The sequence below is a fragment of the Syngnathus scovelli genome, chromosome 15 (assembly GCF_024217435.2).
Source record: "Syngnathus scovelli strain Florida chromosome 15, RoL_Ssco_1.2, whole genome shotgun sequence".
In the NCBI taxonomy this organism is placed as follows: domain Eukaryota; kingdom Metazoa; phylum Chordata; class Actinopteri; order Syngnathiformes; family Syngnathidae; genus Syngnathus; species Syngnathus scovelli.
In genome coordinates, this window is record NC_090861.1 from 6,521,332 (window position 1) to 6,538,579 (window position 17,248).

At 39.9% G+C, this 17,248-nt stretch overlaps 1 protein-coding gene across 5 annotated transcripts in view; it reads right to left on the reverse strand.

The window, feature by feature from the left end:
* npas2 (neuronal PAS domain protein 2) overlaps positions 1–17,024 on the reverse strand; it is a 25,828-nt gene extending 8,804 nt beyond the window's left edge. For 3 of the 5 annotated variants that reach the window (XM_049741576.2, XM_049741575.2, XM_049741572.2), the window contains exons 1-7: positions 16,695–17,024; positions 2,211–2,352; positions 1,906–1,962; positions 1,361–1,515; positions 1,176–1,267; positions 916–1,005; positions 135–255 (exon numbers count right to left, since the gene is read on the reverse strand). In XM_049741576.2, the coding sequence (XP_049597533.1) occupies positions 135–255; positions 916–1,005; positions 1,176–1,267; positions 1,361–1,515; positions 1,906–1,962; positions 2,211–2,284 (589 nt within the window). In that variant the 5' untranslated portion in view covers positions 2,285–2,352; positions 16,695–17,024. The other 2 variants (XM_049741574.2, XM_049741573.2) reach the window with 2 other exon arrangements.
* Positions 17,025–17,248: the final 224 nt, after the last annotated feature.

Below are 17,248 nucleotides of genomic sequence, written 5' to 3' on the forward strand. Positions count from 1 at the left end.
ATCCAATAAACTACCGACCCAAATTCCACAACCTGCTTGTTCTCGCATCTAAATAGATCCTCCAGACCGAACTATTTCTAGTGAAGCCCGTTCCAGTGGGAAGGGGGCAAACAAAGTGCAAAGAGACAACTCACTGTTCAGGAAGTCAGCAGCAATGGGGTCAGTCATCAGCATATTGGATGATAGCAGCTTATACACCTCTCCGTGTTCCCGCTCCGGGAGGAAATTCAAGATATTTTGGTCCACCATATCTGACTGATGCGATAGGAGAGATATAGAATGGGTGAGGCTTCCATAAAAGAATGATCGAGGTAAGCACGAGGAAACAGTCTGACAGACACTGTATGAACACTAGTATCGGAGGGAGTAAAAAAGAAATCACGTAGCCCCATTCATTGGGTGCATTTCGTTTTCAGTGAGGGAAAAACATGCTCTGCTAGCTTGACAACAAATTTGGCCATTGAGCAAGCTTCCGCTTTTTTCTTCAAAAGGGTTGCTTTCAAAGGATGTCCAGGGCCATTAAGCATCCATATGAGCTGTGGAGCTCTATCCTCTCAGCTTTTTAGCTTTGGCTGCATACGAGCACAGCGTATCGTGCAATGTTTCTTTTGTCAGCAGTCACACAATAATACACACTAGTGCACCCGTTCCATTAGCAGTGATGTCCGTCTCAATAACTTGCACACATTTAGGATAGAAGCCTTGAAGGATTCTCATTATTTTGATACAAGTTGCCCTTGGTTTCATCTGCCCAAAGAATCCAAGTCAAGTAAACAGAAGACTTTCTAGTGAATTGTAATGTGGCCTCCCAGTTTTTTTAACAATGTTGTGGCCGGTAAAGCAACCAAAGGTTGGTTTAGTTCGTGGGCTCCAAAACTTAAGCAGTGGTACATTGTCATTGGCTTTTACACTCACCGGCAAATGTCCAATAAGCGAAGACACACTGTCCGATACGTATGTGATGTTTCCGTCCGTAGTTAACGCTATCAAAAAACCATCAAGTGCCTGTAAAATAGAAGAAAAGAGAGGTGAAACTAAGTTTGGTGACGGATTTATCATCAGGAGAAAGGATCTGAATTGTATTCATGCTACTGCAGATGACGTGCAGTTTTCCATATTGAAATCATCAGGAGGGGCACATGGTCAGTCTAGCTCGTTTTTTTTTTTTTTTTTACCTCAAGCATAAGCTGGGTGAACTCCTCATTGCTGAGGAATGAAGGCTTCCAATCTTGTCTCACGTCACACGTTTCAGTCTGAGCACTGATGTCTGCAGAGTAAGTAGAGTGTAAGATCTTAATGAATGATAAAAGTAGGGTCGTTGTCAACGGTAACGAACAAGGATTGCGTTTTGTAGTCATACCTTTTTGTTTCTGTAAGAAGTCAATAGTTCTTTGTAGTATGGTGGACTTGTCCATCTTGCGAGGATGGCCTTGGCCCTGCAGCATGGTGCATAGCTCCTTGATGAGCACATTGAACTGGTCTCTTCTTTTCTTTTCTGATTTGTTTCGGGATGCCCTGTCGCGGTCAAGGCGAGATTAGTCACTTTCCAGGAGAAGGCAAGCGGAAAGTTTTGAGACAACTAGCACGTCAAAAACAATTTTGTGGACGCAGATCGCAATTTTTTTTAAGAGGAGAATCTTTTAAAATTGAGTTTTCACATTTGGTTTGAGCTGTTTATTTGGCATGTTGTCTTGTTTTTCCAAGTGAGGTCAACGCCCTTGCAAAGAGACGTTCTTATTAGAAGCACATTTTCCAAAATCCATTTTCTGTCAACAAACATAAGGGGCAATTTGGAGAATTTGCATCAAAATGATTTTCCACGTATCCATGACACCACAAGTCATCAACATTTCAAAAGTCATAGAATCACAATGTGGTTGCAAAATGTAAATAAGCTTGGAGTACCTTTTTGCCCTGTCTTTCTCATCCTCGTCCATCAATTCATCCATGCAGCTGCTGGAACTAGAAAGTACAAATTCAAATGTAGTTTCTTTCGTGATCCGCAAACAATGCACAAAGCTTCCAAAGCTTATCAAAATAAAAAAAGATTCCCTGTTACCTAGCAACAGAACAGTTTATTTTTATTATGGTGAGCCAGCCTGACACATTATTAAACTGCATGCTCTTTTTTAAAATGCTGTTCATCCTAAATTCTGTGGATGGATCAATTTCTGCTCACAAATTGAAAAGGAACTTGTTTTCATACTTACTCCCAGTCCCTGCGGCTAGAAGGACAGGGGCCTCCGAAGTCCGAAAGGTTGTCCATATTCACGCTCTTTCCCATCCAGGCTTTTTCTCAAGTCTCATCTGTGCTGATCTCATCTGAGCGCACCTTCACACAAAAGCCAAGTCCTGCCAACACATAGTAAAAGATCCCATCATTATTTCCTGTTAATTCTACCTTTCTTTTTAGCCATTAGGGGAAAAAACACACATACTTTGGATAATTGTCATGATCAGCACTCTAACAGGAACATGCTATTTTCAGTTCAACAGTAAAATTGAGCTCTCATGACCTAGAAAAAAAGTCTGATCCAGTCACAACCTTGCAAAGAAAATCTACTGAACAATCACTTTTTTCAAATGCTCTGACAATGTATGAAGTAGACACCTCGGTAATACAAGCTAACATTCACGACCCAAAAACCTAACTAAATGTTATGTGATCTTTTTGCTCATTGATAGATGAAATGGCTCAAGGCAATCACAGCTTCTTTGCATTTGTGGTTGGCTCAAGTGTAGTCTCGAGGCAAAATACGCATAAATGATTATTTCCATAATTATTTTTGTAAATGAAACCCACTGAAGAGGAATACATTAGTGAGATGTAAGGCAAAGTCACAGTTTTCAGTGTGTGAATAGTAAAATAAATGGAAAATCAATGAAGGAAATAGAATTGCACAGGCACAATTAAATCCAATAATAGTGTGCAATCATCATCTGCGCCAATGTCATCTAATGAAAAAAATTTGGATGTGAATAATGAAGTGAAACTTTTACAGGTCATCCCCTAATCTGTAAAAAAAAAAAAAAAGAAAGAACTCCCCTAAGTGCTCCTCTGAGTTTATATGAAGGGTAAGCAAGACACTCATAAATTATACAATTTGCATCCATTTCCAAGCTTATTTTACACTAACTAGATGTCATTCATTCCAGTTTTGTGGAAAGTGTCTCATAAAGCACAATCAAGACCACCGCAGACTCCTCACGGTGTAAAGAGAAGCCATTCATATCAGTCTACATTCTTTACCTCTATTGAGGTTAAAACCACACCTTACTAGGTTAAGAGCTCAAGACATGGGTGTCTGGTTACATGTGTGCCCTGGAGTATTTAAAGCTTTCAACTCGCAACCTGAACTCGATCTAGAAAGCCGGCTCCAAGTCCAAGAGTAAACCCTTAGCTATGAAATTGCCTTTGAGGAAGTTCAATGTAACAATTGTGACTTCTTTCCAATTGGACTGTTGGACTGTCAAAGCTATAAATTACAACGCATGGTAAATTCCACATCACGCAAGCTAAAATGAAAAAAAATAAAAGAGCTAAAAATGCTACAAAAATGCTGAGACTGTTTTTAAAATCTGCGTGACACAAAGCCATCTCTGATTATTGTTGACCTATGTGTTAGTGCATTATTGTTTTTTCCCCCCACACGTTTTTATTGGTTAATACTTTACAACCTACAAGGACACGGTCACGTTATCTGCCAAAGCGGTAAGATAACTCGTGTAATTCACCAAACAGCAGATTCCCATTTAACATAATCAATATTGCAATAATGTTCTAAATCAAATTACATTTAACTGCACTGGCCACACTGAATGCACAAGAGCATACTGAGTTTCACATCAGGCCCCGACAAACATGATGACATGGAGCTGTCCGCCTTCCAGTCAGTCAATAGGTTCAATTTATGCGGCAGATAAGAATAAACCCAGAGTGTTTACCTTATAAGGATTAGAGCTGTTTAAACATGCTGTTTACAGATAAAATCATTCAACAACCCAGTTGAGGTGTAGTAGCTACTGCTCAACCTTTGGAGCATAGCGTCTGAATAAACCAACACGGTAAATTAAATTCAAACCACGGAGAACACATTTTAAAAAGGATACAGGTGGTTGGAGTTGAGAAGAGGATTTTTTTGGAAAAATCTTGATCTTGTAGTTTAATTTTATTTGCACCACAATTTAAGAGATTCTTCTTTGTGCTACGCCCACATTCCCCGAAGCAATTTTTTGGTAAGCATGAACCGTGATGTGATATTCTGAATACATAACATCCTTGACAGAGGTAGCAATTGGCATATCGGTTAATTGAATTCAACCTTTCCGCCTGTCATTCAAAACAAGAGCACTATTATTGATGCCAAGGCAACAAGTTTTACACAACTCTTATGCAGGTGCGGGGAAAACCATAGTGCAATTAAAATAAAAAGGTCATACATAAAAAGAAAGATCATGTGGGTGTACCTAATAAAGTGTCTGATGAGTGACGACTAAATACTGACTGCTTTGCTTTTTTAATCTGCTTTGCAGTTATCACATTAAGCTTGAGTCAGCCTATTAAAAAAAAAAAAAAAACATCTGGTTGATTTTAGTTTAAATTCAAATTTACCCCAACAGGGCTTTTTGTCATAGGCAATTTCCCGCATACAAAAGATACTATTATGAAACAGATTGTAAATTCTTATTGTCCAATCATTTGTGTGCTTTCCCAGCAGGGAAAGTACATTCACTCAATGCAACATAGAAATAGGATGTGATTTCTACTGCGTCTAATGCCTCCCGAAGGAAACAGGAAGCACTTGTATTAGGTTACGGTAGGATGGCCAAAGGTTGCACCCAGTAACACCCACGACTGCACCGCAGGCACACAGTCAATAAATTGCCCAATTGAATGGGGTGAGATCCTCTTCGAGCACCCCGTGTTAAGCCCAGGCAAATGAATGATGACGCAATGAGAGTTGTTGGGAGACAAAAAACAGTTACCAGGTTGGGTAACAACAGCCCAACCCAAGCAGTTAGATAAACTAGGCGGTGATTTCCTTGTTTTTTTTCTATTCCATTGCCATTCATAATCCAGATTGACTAATACCACCCTGCCTGACAACACGTGGAAACCCAACAGTGGGGATGCCAAGGGTTATGTCAACCTTAAAACCCAGACACGTCATGTCTGCTTAATATGGACTCGCCAGGCCACTACATTAGGTACACCCAAGCACATACAGTATTTTACATTAGAACACAAAAAGAATATGCACAGAAACCTTTCTCAGTGTCACTAGTCATGAAATCTGGGCCTTCTGGATTTATGGACAAATGAAATTGGATAATTTCCCATGGCACATATATGATGCTCTCACGCTGTACACATGTATTGAAGTTGTAATTCATGTTTTAAAACCGCACTTTAAAGAAACAGTTTCTATAGTGCGTGTCCTCATTAGGGGAATATAGTAGGTGAGTTGGAACTGATCCCAGCTGACTTTAGGCACAGTAGACTCGGGACTGGTTCCCAGCCAATCGCACACATTCACGCTACATTCAATTTATGGCCAATTTTCATTGGTCAATAAAACACGCACATGTTGAATGCAGGAGAGAATTGCCCTGCCCAGTAAAAACACACCCAAGATCAGGGATAGCGTGTTAACTCTGCACAAAGCTATTTTATTGAACGGCAACAGGTACATATGGTTGTAGTCTATAATTTTCAGAATGAAAGTGAAAGTGAATCTGGATGATTTCTCGTAGAAAACGACACACTGTGATGTGCCACAGCCAAAAATGAGAAATTATTTCTTTATACTTCTATGAAAAATCATGAGATTGTTCATCTCTCTATTTGAGCAACGTATAATGACGTAGAAAGCAACGTAATGCTCTTCCACTGCTACCGTGATAATTATTTCAATATATAGCATTTATAATTGTTTTATTTGGTGCTTTGCCAGGGTTCTCAACACTGTTGTGTGAATATTAAAAAAAAATCCAGCACACGCCGGGTCTCTCCTGTAATAAATAATTAACTTCAAGTCTTGAAGAAACCACCTTTTTGCGCATGACAGGCTCCACTTCAATTTGACAGGTCGCGCTGAACTTTACCGCTAAAACCCGAACGCAAAAGCCACATACCTTGCAAAGAAAGGGCGTCCGGCAGAAAACAAACATCCACGCCTATAAAACAGGATCAATGTTCTCATGGTGTTTTTATCCCCCCGCAAACTAAAAGACGGCAAGGATTGTGCAGCCCTCGCTACGCGGAGGGGACGGCACCGAAAGCGTTAAATTGCATAACGAGTTAATAAGGTGCACTTATTGGAAAAAGGCCGACCGATGAGCGAGGTATGGCAGGTTCCGGCTCGGCTAGTTTCTTCTGCGCCACGCAGAGAATGAAAGGGAATCAAATAAATCCACTTTCACGCGCGTTCGCTTCAGCGGGCTGCGAGGTTCACCATCCTCTCGGCGGGGCTTGTAAACAGCAGCGAGTCGCTGCGAGGGAGAAAGTAGGTCAGCTGGTAGCTCCAACAGCCGACAACAGCAAGAAGCTGTAGGCACCGGGAGGAGGGGACAGCTTGTAATCTTTAACACGTGCTTTGATGCACAATATCACTTGTGTACAGTGAACACTTTTGGCCGTGCAAAATGGGAAAATAAAATGAGCACAGTAAGTCAGCGCAGTTGTCACAGCTGATCCACATGTCACACGCTGACAGGAGACTGACTGCAAGATAGCCGATTAGCCCGTCTGACCCTGACTTTATAAACCTTTTATTTTCATCTTAACAACAAAGAGGGTTTAAACGGCGACCGTGCAAGATGAACACACTTAAATCCCCCTGAGCATAACAAGAAGCTCAACTTGTGTTTGGTTCCTATGCTGACTTTTACAACTTCCTGGTTGTCTTTCCCCTGAATGTGGGTCAACAGTATGCATGACTAATTGCAGGAGTTCATGGTGGACCAGTCTCAGAATGTTTTTTGTTACCTCAGCTCAGTAATAACTTGCAAAACCTCAAACGCACAGTGTAAATAACAGAGGTGTGTCAGAAAAGTTCCAGGACAAGTGCTTCGGTATTTCAAATTCAAACTAAAGAGTGTGGTTAACAAAGCTCGGCACTTTTTTTTTTTTAGCTTCATTTAGAATTAGTACCGTATTTTCCGGACTATAAGACGCACCAGACTATAAGGCGCACCTTCAATGAATGGACCATTTTAAAACGTTGTCCTTATATAAGGTGCACCGGACTATAAGGCGCACCATTAATGCATCATGTCAGATTTTTAATCAAAATCAAATCATTCGCCATTTTATCTTTTTTATTTCAACTTCAGATGCAACAAATTACTGTATAATCACAAAATAATGAGCCATAGTCTATTTGATTCATAGTCTTCAGTGGGCCACTTATGATTGATTTCATGACACAATGCTTCGGGCCAGTTTAAATTTAGGAATTTGGTCCATATATAAGGTGCACCGGACTATAAGGCGCACTGTCGGCTTTTGAGAAATGTTTAGGTTTTTAGGTGCGCCTTATAGTCTGGAAAATACGGTAATAGGAATTCTAACCAAATGCAAGGAAAATTATGTAACAAAAAGGAGGTATTTTTAGGGCTCTCACACACAACAACAACAACAAGAAATAGAACAACCTCACGCTCTAGCCACACATAGTCGGCAAACAAACACTGCACAGTTTCTGGCTAGCAGCTCTTCCACCGTTTTTTAATGCAGACCATCACTTTTCTGTAAATCTTCCAAAAAGGGTCTGATATTTTAGAACCAATACATGTAAAACACATTCTTCATCCAGGAGTCTTTGACGCAGATGTTGCATTATCTGCAATGTACATTTTTTAGCACATGCTATTGTTGTGCTGGCAAAAGACGAGAATGATGAAAAGTCAGCTCTCTGTACTTTATGTATGTGCTGGCATATTGTCAATTGTGCACCTTTCTTTGTGAGATGTGCTACACACAGGTGCATCTCAATAGATTACAATAGTGTACAAAAAATTATTTATTTTAGTATTGTAGTTAATTGTATGGGTGAATCTTATACATTATATTATACCAACTTGTAGGAATAATTTTGAGTCTTTATTGCAGATATGGTAGCAACCTGTCATTGAATTCACATTGCCCTCCATTACAATTATGATTATTTTCTGCTATTGTGAGAACACTTCTACGACATCTACGGAAAACAGTGGCCCTCGGGGACTAGGTTTGAATACTCGCGGTTTAAATAAAGGGTTTAAAATACACCTGCAAAGAGAATAATGCCACAGTCATCAAATAGTACACAGCGGCCATGAAGCAAAATAATGCTGTGGCAGCAGTCAACAAGTGTGAGACATCTAAGATTCATTAAGATCTCCCACATTTTCCTGCATTATTCACTATCCGCCTACATGGGGATTAGTTCTGCTTTTTTATGTAGGTCATGCTATTGCTATTAGATAATAAGGTGACATTTCCTGCGCTGACGAAGACCTGACTGCGTAATAGAAGCGGTTGTGTTCTTTACATCCTGTTCCTTCCTTCCTTCCGAGTGATCGGTGTTTATGTCACGCTAGAGGAAAAACTGAATTTTCTCAATCATCGCTGAGACATCGGGCCATGCAAATTGTATGAGTCGCCGGTAGTGATGATGTCATCGTGACCCTCTGTTAAAGCGCAGACTGTCGTTAATTAGACTGGAACTGCTGTTCCCTCTGTGTTGCCATGGAAACCGTGTGTGGTGTCTCCTTGCCCCAACCGAAGCAACCACATCCAACAAGCCACTGTGCTCCATGTGTGCCACACAAATAAATTAATACATTCTTCATGTGGCATAGATTTAATACTGGGGTCCAAGATCATTTAGTAGATGTAAAGTGCATACTCAATGTCATAATGTCATTAATGTTAATTAATTAGAGAAATGGCTTGCAGAATTAAACAGCAAATTGCTTTAATTGACTACGAACTAGGGCTGCTACTAAGAATTATATTAATAATCAGTTAGTCTGACGATTAGTTTGTCGATGAATCAGTTTGTAAAAAATATGTTTTTATTTTCAAAAACCAAGACCTTATTTTAAGTTGCAGAAAATGCACAAACATAAGTTAATTATGTCACGTGTCCGCTCCAATCAGCACTTTGGACAGTTCGGTTTCTCTGCTCCTGTCTCTTCCGTCCTGTTATGCAGTGATCAGCACTCATTGCCTGATACCTGTTCCCGGTTTACTCATGATCACGCCTGCCCCGGCTCTTCAACTTTCCTATTTAAACCCTGCACTCTCGTCCCTCCTTGTCAGCCCGACTGACACCCAAATGCCCCCTGCCCCGACCTATTGCCCGTTTCTGACCACGAGTTCACCTCATGTCCTGCTTGATTGTAGGTTCCACCGCTGCTTGTCCACAACTACGTCCTCCTGCTGCACCGGCGAGCTCTCCACTTTCCCCTCCCTTTTCTCAATAAAAGTTCATGCTGCACTTTGTTGCCCTGCCTCGTCCGTGACAAATTAAGGTTCAGTTCCTTGTTTGGTCCATGTCAGAACACAGGCAAAAATATAGATAATTATTTTTCAATGTAAAACATGTTTGCAAGTATTTCATTCTGATCCAACACAAATAATGTTTATTGTCATACAAGACTACAGAAATCTCTCAAGTCAACTTAATTTAATTAAGACAGTGAAAACAGTAAATCAATAACACAAATCAACCAAATATATATATATATTTATCAATTTATACACCAATTTCATTCATTAGTAAACAAATCTCCTTAGCACCATGCTATCACTTACGAATGGCAATCGTCATAAAACTATTCTCACACACCACCAACAATCAATCATTCCCCAAAAAAGGTGTTACACGGGAAAAGGTCAGTGGCCAGTGCGGATCTTAATTATCATACTTTTCCCTTGGCAGAGCTATTCAGTATGCAGCATCTGTCTCAACAAAAACAGCACCTTCACACTAATTCTCTCATGGGTAGCCGCTGAACCTTTGCACTCTTAAGCTGAGGTCTACCGCCTGGACTGTCAATGTGTCGTTTGACATCTTCACTTGCTGTGATAACAAAAAAAAAAAAAAAACTGGCCCCACACCCTGGCTTTTCATTCAATCATTCAAATTTCTGGTCAGAAAAATGTTGAGATTTACATTCCGGATAGTCAAATATGTGAAATCCGCTTTGTATTAAATTCTCTTCACTCATGATTCAATCTCACTCTTAAAGGAAAACACCAAATTATTTCTAGGATATTTTACCAAAACTAAACACTTCTCAGACACAGCATGAATTCATAGGTGGTAATGAGAAAAGCAGATGTCATGAATAAAATATTCTTTCATCGGATAAATCTATCTGGAAATTTCCTCTAAAGTATCAACTTTGGACAATTCTCAATGGATCATTATTATCACATTATTCCAGTCCTGTTATTGTGTGCTGCTGGTCAGGAAAAAGACACGCAGTGTGTGAGCAAATATGTGGGTCATGATTCTAGGGCACGGGTGGAAAGGGCAACACTGCTTCATCTTTGTAAAGACGTCTGAGGTTTTGGTTTCACTTAGTGACTACACAAAGATGATCAAATCAAATGCAGAACTGCCGCGCTAACAAACATGACAGCTTTTATGGCTAAAAAGCCTATGTCATGTTTATTTACCAGCTTGTAATTGTGAAACCACAGCTAGCCACTCTCTCGCTTCACACAAGTGAACTCAAAAAGCCTTTTGTAAGCAGGCCATGGAAAAAATGACTTTATGTCTTCATTCCTGTCTCTTGCTCTTGCATTTTCCTTGTTATGAAACACTGTCTTCCATATTTCTAAGCAGCACAAGTCCCTTTTATTGAATCCATCTCCCTCCCAAGAGTGGGTAGGAAAGGAAAAATAAGTATTCTCCTTAGGGGTACCTGGCAGACAAAAAGGGCTCTGTACTCAACTGCATTCTGTTTCATTAACAAAACACAAGCGCTTGACGACGCCAACTTCCTTCCAAACAAAAAAAAAAAAAATCTCTTGTATGTTTATGTAATTAACTTTCTCCAGCTGTGGACGTCATTTATTCTCAAGTGAGCTGCCAGCTCTCTAAGACAAATTAGTGTTCACATAATCAGAATATGCCTGACCAAGAAAGTAGGTTAATAACATCTACATTTTTAATGAAGAAAAAAAAAAAACACGTCTGGATCATTAACACTCTGGAAAGAAGGAAAGATAATCAGACTTACTACTTTCCACAATCTTAGTACAGACAGATGCATTCAAGTAAACGTACAGTGATATATATATATTTTATGCTCGAAGGCCACAATAGAGTGCACACAAAAACATTCGCTTCATGGTCATAATTTAAGAGTGTATAGTGTCCTTGAACAACACTCTTAAATCACTTCCAGCTCTGATACACAACTGGTCCTTTCATGCTGCTGTATCACAGCAAACTGGTTTTCCAAACAAATCCAGTGATGGCTTTGGATTTAGACAAACATTTGTAGAAACTCCGTTATCGAAAATCTGGTAACATAGAACAGAACAGTGATTCCCTAGTGTGCCGCGAAAATTACCCAATTTAACTTAAATTGTTTGGAAAATATTTTTGATTAATTACAAATATGTCCTTGTTTGCAGACCATCTGAAGCATATTCAGTAGAAGTATGTCTAGCACAGTCAAAGACGTCTATTCATAATTTCTGGAACCAAAAAGAAATGTGCATTATTACATATTCAGTGGCTTTATAGAGGAAAGACACCAGGCACTTAAGTAGGTTACATACTCGGAAAAGTACAGTACACACTGACTGACAACTGTCTGACGTAAATAAAAAATTCTTCCATCAGCAGGTTATGAATCATTCCAAGAAAAAAACTCATTTGTGATTCATGAAATAAAAAGTCTTGCTGTCATAACTAATCCATAAGCCAGTGGAAATTTTGGCACGTCCAGCCGCACCCCACAAAACTGTCCAAATGGCAAATTATAGATTAGGCCAGTGGCTCTCAGACTTTCTACACCAACTACCTAAAAAAAAAAAGACCTATTACCATATACAGTGTGTCAAGGGAAAATGAAAAAAAGACAACCATGGAGAAATGCAAAGAATAGCAAGAATAATTGGGGACTTGTTGGAAATAAATTGAATCTATATAGCTTCCCAAACATAAACAACCACAAGTTGTGAATCCCAATATGAGTCAGAACCATACTTGAACTCCTAATTAATGCTCCCATAGGTGCTGCTGTTTGGGTTAATAACAAATGTATCAACAACATTTATCAGTAAGAATAATACAATGAAACGACAGTTCAAAGGTGACTTTCCATATGTAAAGTAAACCAAGTGACAATCACTCAGCATCAGACTGAACTCTTCTTATTTGTTGTCTCCTGCAGTGGTTTGTTTAACTCCACGACGACGAGCCATGCTGTCATGGCACATGCAGCCAACACCCTAAGCAAAAGACATGAGTCATAAATAAGTCATACACAGTCAAGTGGCCAATACTGATTGTAAAACCATGTCTTTGGCCTTTGGAATACAAAGTTTAGTGCTCCACCCATTTATTTCTCTATTGTCAATTGCAGTTGTGAATGAAAGCTAAAAAGTTGTCACTGAGGTAGACCAACAAACTTGTCGTCCACACTTAACACCCTGATGCTTATCTCAAAGTAAATCAACTGGCTTCATGCTGCAAATAAAAAAAATAGATAGATGAAATCTGCTTTTTCATGCCTCGGTGAATGAGGGCCCGGAGCTACCGAGGACAATGATGGTGTGCTTCGGAGCAAGAGATCGGCGACAGCAGCAAGGGCAATGACGTCTGTAGTGGAAGTTATATAACCAAAGCTGAACATTTAGTCTGTCATAGTCATAAGGTCAAAGAGGATGACACGAATACCAGTCATAGTCCGGAAAGTCATGTGCAACATAGTTCCACCAGCTGAATGAAACTGACTTGAATATTGAGAGACAACGGTCGGGAGCAAAATGTGCGTGTCCATGAATGATGGCCAAAAGTGAAGATGACTCATTCACTGGCATTTGTCTAATGTCCACACAGAGAATCCAGAATTATCAGATGCTCACCAACCAGCCCACAAACCTCGCGTTACCAAAACGACCAATCGTGCACACAGGATAGTGTACTTTGACAGTTTCTTGTTTAAAAAGACACTAGTGTGCTGTTCAACCAGTTCCAAAAATGTGGACTCCTGAAGAAGAACTTTATTCATTCATTACAAATTGTCCCCAACAGTTTAACCTGTGAGGCTTAGATACATAGTATTTCGCCACAAACTGATAAGACCTGTGAAAATTAAAATTTTAAATACACTATAAAACGAATTCCGAGATGAGTTTCTAAATACATTATAGAGTACATGTTTGAAGATGATTGCTGAAAACATGCAAAAATTCAAACGCATGTACTGAAATTTTGCATTGTAGTATTTAAACTTTTTAATTTTTCCTGATTTCTTTTCTTGTTGTATGCCCCGACAAAAGGCGCTCAGTGAAGCACTTGTGCGACTAGCATGAGTCCCCACTCGATAATGTAAGAATGGCCTTGAGAGCCTTTGTCCACATCAGCACTCAGTCATTATTACTAAGCCCATCCAGCACAACAGCGTGCCTTCGCTAGCTCGCAATGTCTGCACCCTGAAAATTAATCTTCCATGAATGCTACAATTTGCGCAACAGGTGTCGTTATTTAATATTCCTAATTGAGGAGGTGATGTCGCATACGAGGTCGTGAACGAGCCCACCGTCCATCTGCCTGTCGAAAGGAGCCCTGCCTGTTAGCTTACGAGCTAACTGGTGGCTAGCGCCTCTCTGCAGTCTGTCAAACTCAGGAGACATTTATTTTCCTTTTAGCTTGACAATGAAAAATTAGAGTGCAAAGCAAAGAGCGCATTTGTTCATGGAGCGGAAGTTACTGTTTAAATTCAGCAATTGTATTTCAATCTTCTATTTGTTGAGTTCATTAGCCCACGACATGTATGACAACAAAAATAATTCCTAGATTCAAAGCATCTGCTTCTATCCAAACAGTTTTTAACAAGCCTTTTCCGGTCAGGTTAACAATGGTTTTCCCCAGCAAGAACACAACAAAGACTGTTTATATAGTTCGACAACCTTGGAAAGGTGCTTCTCTATATCCAGTTTCAGTATGGTGTCAAAGCAATAGAGTAACTAGAGACCTGACAAACTGTAAGTCTCTGGGCTTATGTGTAATTAACTGTTTACGATATAGCATCTGAATATTGAATCACTGATAGGATTTCATGTCACACAACTCCTGCATTGTAAATTTTAAATGTACCCCCCAGAAAAGTTAGGAAGTGGTGTTTCCATATGAAGATCGACGAGTGAGCTGTTCATAGTGTCAGCTGGGATGGGCTCCCTGAACAGGATAAGCAGGGTAACAATGGTTCGATGGATCATCTGATAAGAGATTCCCCTTACTTGGGTCAACCTATGATCCTCAACATACATCACTGAGTCTTCTCATTTACTCAGATACATTACTGAATCCGTTTCCTTGACTTCAACAGGTTTCCACTGCAGGGCCCCAAATACATTCATGGAATTAAAGGATAGATGTCATTAGTTATGTTTAAGGTGAGCACATTCCCGGCCGGGAGCATGCATCCTGTGCCATTAGTCAAGCAGTTTGGTGTCTATTCCACATGTGTTAGAGATGAATCAACATGGCTTGAACATTCATCCTTATGTGGAGTGCCCAGGCTCCGTTTCCTTAAAGAGACAGCGGGACCGAATGAGCTCTTTTGCTGCTACACAGACCTCAGCCATTTGTGCATGCCCAGTCACACTAAGCAGCTCTACAAAATTCAGACTGGCCTTCAGTTTAAGCTTGCAGGACATGGCCCAGTAACCTACTTTCCCTCCACAACATGCTCTGTAACATCAGAGAGGAGGCTCAGTGCCATCAGTTAACTAACCCTCACCGCAGCGTTCTTTTTTTTTTTCTGCCAAGAGATTTGGAAACTCGGACACGGGGTGAATATCGTGAAAATGAGTATAATTAAATGACTTTTCTCGCTTCCTGAGTTACGCGTTAGTAAGACTAATAATAAAAGCATGTGCACTTCTTGAAGGGGAAAATAGTAGAAAAGAAATGAAATAAATCAAGTTCTACTTTAGCTACCCATTATTATAACATCTCAATGTGGTTTTTTTTTATAGGTTGGCTTCACTCTCTATCCCATTAGTCACTTCACACAATAAATCTTATTTAGGACCCAGTAGTAGTGTATTATCATGCTAACTTGCAGTCCTGAAATAAGAAAGTGTTTATTTATCAGTTGTTAACTCACTAAAAACGTTGACTTGCAGTGTTTTAAGTGCTTGCTGTAACAACTTAATAAAATTGTGTGGAATGAGCAAAATACATTTAGCAGCAGTAATTGGTAGTCAATAAATGATCATTTTCAATCCAATTATTTGGCATTACATAACTACCAGCAGCACCGTGATCGGTATTAACCCCGCTCCATCGGCTGTATTAAGTCGCCATTCAACATTTACATTAGAAGACCGTGTCACTTACGAGCAAGTTTTGCTTTACTGCAAACATACCGCAGTTATCTAGTTCAACTTGTATGGAGTGACAAGAGGTGCAGATAAGCGGCAGAAGGCGATAGCGGCGTCAGCGAGTCATGAGGTTGGCCCAAATGTTTAGCAGAGTGATGTAAATGGAGCATATGGCGCAGCGAGGAGCCCACTTGAGTCAGCTGTAGAGAGACCCAGCTTGGCCCGCTCAGCTGTCAGCACACATCCTCTTCATCGCATTTAGCGGCTGCCGAATAACACATCCAGCTGGCAAAATTGCTTAAGATATTTATCTGTACCAACGACGTTTAGTGACAGGCAGAACAATTAAATGCTCTTCCACTTGGTGGCAGAAGTTACAATTTACCTGTGCTTTGAATTGAACTAAACGGTCTCAGGTTTCACACTGCATGCTCATATTTGGAAGTCAATTTATACAAGCCAATCACTGGTATATACTTTTTTTTTTTACATATTTGTTTGGTGACTGTGAGCTTTTTTTAAATGGAAAGTATGTGCCTTGGCTTAGTTATGAGAAACAGGCAGCAGCACCCCAGCTATTTGTGTCCCTCAAGATGTATCTGCTTTAATTATATGGGTGTTCATGCAGGGGTCGTATTTGATGTATGAAAAAATATGCTACATTGATTCAACAAAATGTTTGAATATTTCTGGGTTAATATTATTAGCCTTTTGTAAATTCTGCCTCCCCTCCCTTTTTTTTCTTTTTGTCCGTGGGCGTAGGTTACTTACACACCCCTGCTCTACATTCTAATCTGAGTTGGGTTAAAATCATTCCATTGTGTTTTCATTTATTTATTTGGTCCTTTTTCTATTTAATTTGAATAAGTAATTCTTTAAACCAAACACGTTTATTACTTCCTGGTGTCAATTTAGCTGCTGATTCCAGGAAAATATGTCAAGTGCCTTGCACATTCAGACAATATCACAATAACAATAGAATGAGTTGCAGCCATCCCATTGGTGAGGAAACAATTTTTTTTGCACACAAAAAAATGCCTAAATCAGAGTTATGTGGGTACAAACAAGACAAGTATAAACTTTTTTTTTTTTAAAGTAGTAAAAATAATAGAAGTTTAATGAACATCCTTACCTGACTGTGTGAAATGCAGGTCAGAATGAGCCAGACGGAAACAAACGCAGAAGCTGTTTAAGCGACGACACAAAACAGATGCTCTACATTCCAAAAAGAAAAAAAAAAATCTGAGGGTGGAAAAGAAGAAAGTTGCACAGAGCCGTAACTGCCACTGTCTCGTGAGCGTTCTTCTTAGATTTCGATCTCTTAAGATCCGACCCGTTAAAACCGGTCCCCGCAGCTCCCGGCATCGAACGTTTTCATATGACTCACTAGGCGTGCTGCGAAGGCAACGCTCGTATGAAGGCTGGATGAACCTTACTGCCTTGCTGCAGCCAGTGTGCGGCCACGGCTTGGACCCGCCCACTGGACTAAATAAAGTTGATACGCGCGCGCATGTGCGGGCATTTGTGTGCGTGTGCGCGCGTAAGAGTGCGCAGATTCCATTTGTTAAATGAAATATGATCTAACATATTTTCTAAACCGCAATTGTTGTGCAAAACGTACCAAGTCATTAAAAAAAGAAAGCTCAAGAAACACCATAATATAACAGACACTTAAATTAAGTAAAA